The sequence below is a fragment of the Myotis lucifugus genome, unplaced genomic scaffold, assembly GCF_000147115.1.
Source record: "Myotis lucifugus unplaced genomic scaffold, Myoluc2.0 scaffold_510, whole genome shotgun sequence".
Lineage (NCBI taxonomy): Eukaryota > Metazoa > Chordata > Mammalia > Chiroptera > Vespertilionidae > Myotis > Myotis lucifugus.
The window spans coordinates 250044-261619 of record NW_005871558.1 but is presented as its reverse complement, the minus strand read 5'-3'; the positions used below and the strand labels follow the sequence as shown (position 1 = coordinate 261619).

Genomic DNA, 11576 nt, shown 5'->3' with positions numbered 1-11576 from the left:
CTCAACCACTGAAGCAACACCAGCTCATGTTGTTTTTTTTTAAAAGCCCTTCTACTTAAACAAAGGTCCGGGATGTGTGGGATCCACATTATTTTCAGTTGAGGGGGCACATGTAATAATGAGGTTGCAGTTTCTTTACCCTTGGGGCGGGGGGGGGGGGGGGGGGGAAGCATGATGAATAAGGCCAATAAGACCAGGAGTGTAATCCATTTAGATAGTTTAATACAGACAAACAATTGAGCCAGATGCACAGAGAGGGTGAATAAAATCAGGATAGCCCAAGAGCTGCTGTACTTAACTGGGATTACCACAGGAAGACAAGCAAAAAAACAAATATGACCACTTCATCACAACCTCAAGCAATGTAACAGAGCAATGGACTCCTGGAAAGAACTGTCAGCTTAGCATGCACCAGTCCGAAATGAGATGACACATCACAAAGGTATGCAGCAAAAAGGCAGAAACAGAAATCGCACCACACTTGCAAATATTACTGTATTTTTAACCATAAAAGCGAGAGAATCTTTTTAAGTATGGAATAGGGAAGAGCTTTATGATAATCATATCTATAGTTTAGCTTTATCACATACCTGAACTTTTAGTCTGATTTAAAATGTTTCTTATTCATGATTTTTGGTCCGGGCAAGGCCATAGCTGGCAATACAATCTCAAAATGGGGCTTCAGCCATTGTGGGCTTTCCTTATCTTTTCAAGCAAGTATTTTTTAAATCTTAGGACAGGAATCTAAGTGAATGCTTGATGGCTTTTAATAATATCTGAGTCAAGTTGGGACACTACACTCCCAGTAAACCAGATACTTAATAGATTCTTGTTGTAGCAGGACAACTACACTGCTTTTACAAAACCCTCATAAAATCTAATTAGCTGTGCTCTATTTCACAGCCATGATAGTCTCTCTCTCAAATTCTGTACTAATTCTGTAAGAGAGGTAACTGGATTAAAAAATGATCAAGCCCTACCGAAGGGAGGGGAAATCACTAGGTTAGCAGGAGCAGCTTTGCAAATCAGCTGTTCCTCTTTAAAAGGGTTCCAAAGTCAAATGACTTAGGCAAATTATAGGTAAAACAAAGTTAAAAAGCTTCTATACTGCAGAACTTTAAAAACGTTTACCATGGTAACATACTTTGTAATATCCAGAGGGATGCAATGAACCCTATTTCCCAATCTTACCTATCCCCTGAACTCTTAATTTTCAGAATATTCATTTTTATCTCTTGAAATATCGTTTGGGAAACACTGGTATACAATAATTATCTCCTTCATACTTACTGTCAAGCCACACAACATGCATTTACGAATGCTGCATAATCTTTAGTCCATAAAGTCCAAAGTTAGACACATCACTAATTTTTCATTATTAATTTAAGTTTATTCTGAGTTGAGGTCCAGATGGCTACCACTAAATTGCATATTGGAGTTACTTAAATCCAAAAATAAGACACAACTAGCCACTTCATAATATTTGCTGTTGGTGGTAGAAAGAATGGGCATTGGCTTAGTATTTACTGAAAAATAGTTCAGTTAAGAACAACAAAATGTTCCAATGCAAATATCTTATCCTAGAAGAAGGAATGAGATACTGTTTGCATAGTCACACAGGGAGAGGCATCTCCAATGCCAATAAAATATTATCAGTAAGCTGTGAATATATTTGTTAATGGTAAATGCAGTTATTTATATCTTTGAATTAGTACATTTCAATTAAACTTTACCAAAAAAATAGCGTTTTAATTTTTCCTTTATCAAAGACTAGACGAAACTTAAAAACCAAAATGGGAGGGAAAGGTTGACAAAATACAACAAGAAGTCACCAGGGGGGAAAAAAAAACAACTAAATCAACTTTCAACCTTTTGGCAAAATAAGCTACTACTATTATGCCCATTTTTTACAAATGATAAGAGAGAGGTTAAATAACTTGCTTAAATACCCAGTTAATAACCAAAATCAGTCTGAATCCAAAGACTCTGTTATCAGTATCATTGGTTTAGAGCAGGAATATTTCAAGTTGAGGTATTCTACTTATGGAAATTGAATTACGTTTTATCACTATGAATAGAGCAAACTGAATAGAAGGGTGTGTGTTTTTTTCATTGATAAGCCTACAGTGTTGCTTAAGCAATTGGAAAGAAAACTAAAAGTTAAATGATTACACAGACTGAACTACTTCACATGTTTTGTTTTTTTTTTAATTTATTTCAGAAAGGAAGGGAGAGGGAGAGGGAGAGATAGAAATATCAATGCTGAGAGAGAATCATTGATCAGCTGCCTCCTGCCTGAGCCCCACTGGCCATGGAGCCTGCAACCCGGGCATGTGCCCTTGACCGGGAATCGCACCGTGACCTCCTGGTTCATAGGATGACGCTCAACCCCTGAGCTACATCAGCTGGGCCACATGTTTGTTTTTTAATATATTTTTATTGATTTCAGAGAGGAAGGGAGAGCGGGAGAGAGAGATAGAAACATCAGTGATGAAAGAGAATCACTGATTGGCTGTTTCTTGCACGCCCCCTACTGGGGATCCAGCCCACAACCCCGGCATGTGCCCATGTCTGGAATCGACCTGGGACCCTTTCAGTCCTCAGGCTGACGCTCTATCCACTGAGCCAAACCAGCTAGGGCAGGCCACGTGTATTTTTAAAAGATTGCTTTCATCCACATAAGCAGCAGTACTTTTAGCACAGTTAGACTGGGGGTAAGAGAAATGGTGGTAATGGGGAAGAATTAATGAGAAAAATAAATGTGTATCAGGAGAGAAAAGAAGACTAATCATCCCGCTATAAGTTACTTGTCTTTAAGCAATCAAGCTGAATCACCTCTATTATTATTATGCCACCCTAACACGCAGAAGTTTATAGTGTCACAGAGTCCTACCTGTTCACATAGTGCTGAAGTAGCAACAATTATACATGGTTTTTCTCTTTAATGAAAGGATTGTATCTTCTGGTTCCTGTATACAACAAATAATAACTGCTGCCACTTGAAACCCATAGCTTCACAGATACAATGTTACAATAACAGCAGAGTTCCACATTAGTCCAAACATCTGAAAACAACAGATTAGCTAAAAGTTGTAACCTCTTAGACAAAATAATACTGAACACTATAATGAATTCTAAAGTTGCATAAGTCCATGATCTCTCTCAAATATCACAAAGTAGTGAATACAATTATTTCAGATAAATAAGTTTTGCAACATGTTACAATTATACAATAATTATTAAATAAATAATAAATAATAAAGCTATAAATGAGAATTTCCCTACTTATTATGAATGCCTGTACTTGAAAAGCAAGTTTAATTAGAGCAAGAGAAGGTCATAAACAGAAACTTCTCAGTAATTCCAAGGATTTCATAGGTTAACAGCACTAGTTCATTATTATATCTAATTTCACTCTACTCTACAGGATGCTTTTCCTAAATGTAATTTTCACCAGCATCACTCTTGTGCTACCATGATTGTTTTTCAATTCATATGACTATCACACATAAGACAATTAAAAGTCTACAACTGCCCAACCAGTGTAGCTCAGTGGTTGAGCATCCACCTATGAAGCAGGAGGTCACAGTTCAATTTCCGGTCAGGCACATGCCTGGGTTGCAGGCTTGATCCCCTGTAGGAAGTGTGCAGGAGTCAGCTGATCAATGATTCTCTCTCATGGATGTTTCTATCTCTCTCCCTCTCCCTTCCTCTCTGAAAGCAATAAAAATATATTTAAAAAAAATAAAAGTAAAAGTTTACAACCACTAAGTAAAATATAACTTATTGAGATTTGGATTCTCTCTACAAACCACGCAGTATCCCTGTTGCCCTCAAGATTTTCCCTTAGAACCCTGATACAAAGAATACCATGACTTCATACTGAAAGAACATTTCTCAAAGGGTGTTCCCATGGAACACTTGCCAACCACCTTCCAGATACTCTGGGGGGAAAAATGATTCCATGATCATATGAAATTATAATTCTAAGATAACCTGCAGTATTTTTAATGTTTACTTTTTTAAAAAAAAGTTTCCCAAATTTATTTAACTATGTAAACCTTCTCCTCCCCACCCACCTCCCTAGAGCACTTAATCTCTCAAGGATTTCCAGAACACATTTTGAAACTAAGGAGGGGTCTAGAGTGAAAAAGCCCGGATTCCAAAATAGAAGCAAACAGTTCACAGGAGGGAGAATTAAAGGGCCAAATATCGAGACTGGGAAGTGGGAGAGCCAGGTCTTTCTGCCTCCTGTTACCCTGAAAGCCAAAGTGGTGCTCCTTTATAGCAGCAGATAAAGCAGCACCAGAATGGGCAGGGGCATTAGACAGCAGAGGACTAGCCACTCCCCACCTATTCACTGGAAAAAGAAGTGGACACAGCAGAGGAGAGTGTGGAGCACCGAGCTGGGAAGAGCAAGCCTGAGCTCAAATCGGCATCGGAGGGAAGAAAAGGAAATCCCCTGGATCTGGAAAACAGTGACAACAAAGACAGCCATTCGTACGTCCGGGATGACCTATCCTAATAGTGGGGTCATTCCAAAACAAAAACCATTAGGGAAAGAACTTCTCGACTCATTAAGAGACAGTAGAAGCAGCTGAGCAATTCTTGTTCTTAGCAACCAAACTCGAAGTCACTCTCACTGGCAGTTTCATTAATAACAAGAGATGAGAAAACCTCTGGAATTAGCAAGCAGTTCCCACCTATTATCTACTCTAGCGTTCACGTGGAGTAACTAGAAGATATAACCACAAAATGTCCAACCTGTATAGACCGATGGAGACCTATGGTCATTCCTCGTGTTCAAGCTTACAAAACTCTGACAATCAATGGAAGTCAACATCCGAGAGCCCAAAGGCAGGAAAGGGAAATGACAAAGGAATAGGAAATGAACCATCAAATACAAAGGAGTGAAGTTAATTTCTCTCTCCATTAAGTTCTTCTAAATTAAAAATACCCAACCATTCCCAGGTCAGACCAAAGCAGCAAGCCAAGAAAACAGTATGTTCATGCTCATGTTCTTACTCTTCCTCTCTTCCATACTCCCTCTCGTTCCAGGTATCTTGTCCCTCCCTACCCTTCTTCTCTTCATTCATTCATCAGACTGTGCTTTTTCAGAAAAGGACCCATGTCTATCATCTCTTCGCTGTTAAACAGTCAACATATTTTAGCTTCATCTACACTGAAGAGTTTCAAACTCTTTTATCCCAATCTACAGCAAGAAATACAAGAAAACACAAGAGTTTGTGCATAGCAATATTTACTCTTTCTACACATGATGGACTGGATATTTTCTATTATAGTCTATTTAATGGTTTAAATGTTGGTTGGACTTTCAAACTAATCAAAACCAAGAGGATGAAAAACAATGAGCTACATATTCAATGTACTGTCAATAAGTATACCAACAGAAAAAAGGTTTTTGGAGAAATTTGTTGACTGCCACAGAATAGTACAGTAACAAGTTCAGTTATTTTACCATAACATAACCTGGGTTTGATATGTAATATTAATCAAGTCCTAGGAATTATGGGAAATTTCATAAAATTTACAACATACTATGCTATTTGTTTTTTGTTTTTACACTGCTATGCTAATGTATGCCTTGTAATTCCACATGAGATTCCTAAAATTCTCAAAGTGCTAATTCTGGCATCCCTGTTCTCACTCATAAAGCAATAGATTCTTAAAAACAGAAAAGAAAGAAATGGAAAAATAATAGCCACCACTTAGAGAACATGCTTCTACCATGTGCCAGCCTTGTGTTAAATCAAATCGCTGTACTTATTCACTATTCTTCTTAGAATAGACTATTAGGTGGCTAGTATAAAGGAAATAAGTGCCCAAGCTATATTTCTGAGACATTTATAAGATCCTAATTGAGGATTTAAAAAAAATAATTTTAATCCTCTGTATTAAATGAACATGTTGACAATTTGGTATGATTAATAAACTCTACTCAGGAAAAGCTAATGATGAGGAACAGCCGAAGTGAAGGACAAAATACCTTCAAAAAGATTCAGATCCTTCTAATCAAGTCATCATCACCTCACTTAACTGACCCACACATGAAAAAAATGTGAATAATCTTTAAAACTATGCTAATGAAAGGAAAAGTTAACACCACAGTGTTGGGGTCCATCCCCAGCAGGTCCAGGGGTTCCCAAAGGTGTGGACGGATTCGGCGAAGAAGGAATGACATGGAGGCAGCGTTCAGTTGATCAGCATAGTTGGGTTCTCTCTCTTTATTGTCCTGTTACATCTGTATTTATACCATTTGACCCTATAAGCATGCCTCTATAATCACATCATGGTATGTTTTGGGTAACGTTCTACAGTTCCTTGTTTCATTTCCATAGTTTCTTATCTGACCTTTGCCAAAAATCCTGTCTCTATCTAGTTCTGTTGATTTTAATCTTGTCTAGGTTAATCTCTGTGTTCCATCATAAGGGCTATTCCAAGGTCACTATTCTACTGCTCTATTGATAAGCTACAAGGAAGTGACTGAAGGAGATTATCCTACCCAGTAAAGGTTATGTCCTCCCAGCCTCGCTGCTTGCCTTCCCTGGGACTGCCCTGTGTTGGTGGGTCTCCAGGGGTATAGGCTTTTGTGCTTTCCCTGGTGGGCAGACCCCCTGGGGATGTGGGTCCAACAAGTCCCAAATTTATTGCCAACAGTCTTAGTCCAAGTTCTTCATAAGTAGTACATGGTATTTCTGTAACACTAGGGGGATTTACTGATTTGTTCTCTTCCTTAGTCCTGTTAATCCCTAACCTGGGGAAACAACCTTTCTTGGGGAGGTGGTCCTGTTTAAAACACATAGCGCTAAGAGGGGGAGCAAACTATATGCCATATAAGCCAGGTCCCTTGAAACATAAGCTGTGCAGATGTTTCTTCCCTGCAGCGACTGTGTCAAGCAGCAAGGATGGTCCGGTTTCCGGCAAATTCCCCCATTTTTATTTTTTAAATGACAGCGCGTGTAAATCAGCGGCCACCTCTCGGATTGGGTTGTTTAAGACTCGGAAGAAGACCTGTTTGTGACTTTGCCAACAGGTCAGTCCAAGGCTTAACCCTATATCGGCTCCCCACACCACAGTACCTGCTGATGTACTCTAGTAACAAGTTTATTCATTGTTCAGGTTAGTGTGCGTGTTTGTGTATCACTGAACAAGCTATAAAATTACTGTTATTTAAGGTTAATTTAAATGAAATGTTACAAAGTCCAAGATTCAGGAAGTATCAAAAACCAGTTATCCACATATAAACAGCTAAGATGTTTCTTTTGTATTGAGTAATACCATTTTACATCTATTTTTTAAGTAAATTAGTAAAGAATTACCTTAAACTCCCATTTCCCATTTCAAAGTAGAGGGTGGCCAATTGAATGAATAATAAATTTAGTTATTACTAGGAAGTTATTTTTACTTCTACAACTCTACTGTAACTTATTCTAGAGTTAGACTACTGACATCAACACTCTAATTTTATGAACATACAAATCATAATCATTTCAACAACTTAAAAAACAAAGGAGACAAAACATAGTCGTTCAAGTCTTATTAGATATAACTGGAAAATATGTATGATTAAATGTAAAAGTGACCTATGGCCTTAGGGAAGTCTCATCCCCTTGCTCTGTTGCTTATTGGCTTAATCCCCTCTTCCTCTCTGGAGCGCTACTTGTTTACTCCCTCACGCCATCAGCACTAAGCAAGGATGCTGCCAAATATATACACAGCTCACCTTGAATGTCATTTTCTTATTGTCATGACACTGTAATGAACAAAACATTAACTGCACTAATATAAACGTGAAATGGGCCATAATTAGAAATAAAGTGAAAATGATGGAAATAAAGCAAGGTAGAATCTTGGCTGACTCCTTTTTTAAAAGTAGCCTGTCATAAGCATAAAAATAAGGAATATGTAGATGACACTTTGATTAACATAAATAGCCACACACAAATATACAGCATTTATTATAAAGTATTTAACTACTACTGCTCTCCTGTTGCAAATATTGGATCTTTTAAAACTCAAACTAAAAACTGTATCACTTTAAGGAAAATCTAAATTGGCAAATTTAACCCCAACAAATAGTCCCTGTAAATTTCCATTATAGACCCCCAAAAAAGTTTAAAAAATTAAATTGCGGTCCAGTCACTAGCTGGAAACTTTCTTAATCTAATTGTTTTTATATAATGTTAGGCAATGAAAAAAAAAATTGGACATTTCCCCGAAATGTAGTAATCAATTCATATATGAAGAACAACTGACCTATTTCAATACTTAAATTAAATGAAGAGAATGGCATTCTTAAATAACCTAAATTCTCAAATAACTTAAAGATAGTAACGACTACTTATGGCACATCTCGACAGCTTCTCCATTCTTACATTCCTTTTCTTACTCTTTACCCAAACTTCTGTGGTTGATAATTCCCACAAGACCTCATACTCCCAACTTAAAAATGACTGAGACAACAGACACTACCTGGCCCAAAGGTGCAAAAAGTCAGTCCTTAAAAATTCTGGTCTCTGGTTCTCTATCACTGAGAAACACAATCGAAGTTTACTTAAAAGACTGAACATTTTTGTTATGTCGTATCAGATTTCCACAAAACATGAAGCATATTACTAAAACTGAATTTGTTTTAAATTGTGAAAAGTCCCTGGTTTAATATGCTTTTAAAATATATTAATAAAAATAGAGTATATTTGGCCAAATACTTATTTGACTTGTTTCACTTAAATTAATATGTATAATGAGTTTTTAAAATATATATATAAGAAACAAAGCCCAAGGAAACATATTTAGTGGAAAACATCCATGAGTTATTCTGATAACACTGCACAGCAAAATATCTCAGAACATAAAACTACTACGCAAACTCTTAATACAAAAGGCAACTGAGCATAAGGTTTTCTCTTCTTGTCATAATTTTAAAAGTATATTTATTACTGGTACATAAAAAGAGTTCTTCGACTATTCTGAAGATAAGAATAGATAATAGCAATTGTAATCAGACTATAATGAGTTCTTGAACCATAATTCAAAAACTGAAATTCTAATTCTAAAAGTACCAAAAACTTGTCTTTAAACCTCAAAAAAATCGCTCTAAAATAGTTCTAAATTTCTAAAACATGGGATGTAAAACTACATGTGATAAAATATTTTACTCTGCACATAAAAATAAGACATACAAAACCAGTACCAAAGTCAAAATTGTCTCACTCTTAACAGAGAAGTCACTTGAAAGGTGGTTTAGAATTCTTCCCTTCCCAGTGAAAGTCTGGTATTCCGTTTTAAAAAACCATCCTATTCACTTACATGTAAGCAATCTTAAATGAGTGATTTACCTGACAAGCTAACTTTTAATAAATTTCATATTAAAAGACAAAACAAAATAATCACCAATTGACTTTTACTCCAGGAACATAAAGCTGACTTGGGAACAAAGACACTCTCGTATCAAAACTTTCCAACAAGCTAAAATGCCCAGTTTTACGAAGGTAACACAGCGCTCCTGGGGCTGAGCCTTCCAAAGCCGTGCACCAACGCAGGTGGGCGATGCCAACAGCTGGACGCGTGAATGGACTTGGATGGAACATTGGACACGGCGTGAAGGTCACCTGGGAGCGCCTGCTCTCATCATGCTCCTTCCCACTACAGCGGGTCTTCCAAACCACATCCATACTCAGGGGAACGAAGACAAAACACTGACCACTTTAGATATGAATTAAATGTAGAGCAAATCAAACTTCAGGCAGGAGCTGCTCCCGAACACTCTCTCCCAACTACCACCACAACGTGTTTGAACGTGTAGGTCACTTTATCCTACAAACACGGCAATTCATGGCAAGTCCATGTGCAGTTGTTCCTCTGCTTGTCCCAAATGGGGATGAAATAAAACCCGCCGATAACCACCTTCGGGTTCCTGTGACGTCAGCTATTTTAGTATCTCCTCCCATTTTCCAGAGCGATTTCCAAAGTCTGGGAAGGAATGTTTCCACTAATAAATACCTTTGCATTGAATGTCTGTTACACCCCCGGGAGGCATCCAGCTCTGCCCATCACAGAATTACTCAAAAGCTCTTAACTGCTGACCTAAAAACCTAAGTCTTTCTCGTAAATTCCACATTAATTCGTGGCAACAACTGAGCAGCCTAGTTGTACTCCTGGGAAAATAGTCACCAAAACCTAGAAAAAAAATTCTGGAATAATTGGTGTCTATTCTCTTATTGTGTATATACATATATATATTTAAATATTATTTATATATTACATATGACATATTATGGCAATGTTATATATACTATATTACATACTTTATACCGTATATTACATATGTTTATAGACTCAGTTTACTCATAGTAACTCTCTATAACAATTAAATAACAAACTCACCCCATTCTAGGTATTCCAGAATGTTCTTCTCCCTTCTCAGCGGAGAGTTGTTGCATTCGTCGTACAGGCAGATGAGAATGTCCAGCAGGGTCTCCACGCTGAAGCACTGCCCGTGGGTCCGCGCCGGCCCGTCCAGGATGAACTGCTCCAGCTGCCGCAAGCGCACTTCCCCGGACATGGTTGGTGGCTTCGGGTCCCGCTGGCTGTCCTTCGACTGGTGAGCGACTCCTCCGGGGAAGCTTTGAGCCCAAGTGTTAAAAGCTGCGGTTTTTTAAAAAACAAACCGCTGGCGATTCCAGCCACTGTCGTGCAGCGCCGGTGCTGAACCGAACATCCAACACGCCGCTGCCCTCACTTGACTGCCGCGTCTTCAACTCCGCGCATGGACATATAGGTGTGGGGGGGTGGTTACCATAAAATATATATCTGATACATTTTTTAAAGAATACAATTAAGTCGTAGATTTAAATAAAATAATAATTAAAAGTACAACGAGCCAACGAGTCAACACTTCTTTCGGGGGAGGGGAGGGGGGGAATCAACAGCTCTTCTCCTTCATTCAAAATTCAGCTCGTGCAACCTAATCCCGAAGCGAAGCCCGTTGCATCATTCATTAGGTCCGCGGCGCATCAGCCATTCGCTTCCCGGGGAAGGAGGAGCGCGGAGCAGGGGAGGACCAGGCCAGACGCCGGGAAGGGGGAGGGAAACCCAAAATCCGCTGCAGTTCCTCGCCACCGCCGCTGGGCCGGTGCATCCGCGGCGATTCCTCCGGCGGCGGCGGGAGGAGGGAGGGGGCGACCTGCGGCGGCCGCGGCCAAGCACCGAGTCGCGCCCGGAGGCGGCTGTCCTCCCCCCGCGCTCCCGCTGGGACACGGCTGTGCAGCGAGTCCTGTTACCAGCGGAAGGTGAGGAAAGTTCATATTTCACCCAGCTTATCCCAGGGCCTGGATGGCGAAGCGCAGGGGCTGCATGCGGAACTGAGTACTGTGTCGGAGCGGAGGGTAATCGGCCGCACAAGTCCGCTCCATGGCGGGGGTCGCGCCCCGCCGCCTGGACCGCTCCCGGGAGGGAGCCTAACGTCAAAACAGAGAATGCCGTCTGCGAGCCTCCCGCACCTATGTGATTGTGGGGCGGAAAGTTGCGATCGGATTAAAAGGATGATATGGGGG

At 39.4% G+C, this 11576-nt stretch overlaps 1 protein-coding gene across 8 annotated transcripts in view; it reads right to left on the bottom strand.

Annotated features, from left to right (window-relative positions):
- The window catches only part of CDC42BPA (CDC42 binding protein kinase alpha), a 178469-nt gene extending 167177 nt beyond the window's left edge, over window positions 1-11292 (bottom strand). For 6 of the 8 annotated variants that reach the window (XM_023745033.1, XM_023745036.1, XM_023745037.1 and 3 more), the window contains exon 1: window positions 10408-10612. In XM_023745033.1, coding sequence (XP_023600801.1) covers window positions 10408-10585 — 178 coding nt within the window. In that variant the 5' untranslated portion in view covers window positions 10586-10612. Of the gene's footprint in view, window positions 1-10407 lie in introns of all 8 variants that reach the window. The other 2 variants (XM_023745028.1, XM_023745035.1) reach the window with 1 other exon arrangement.
- Window positions 11293-11576: the final 284 nt, after the last annotated feature.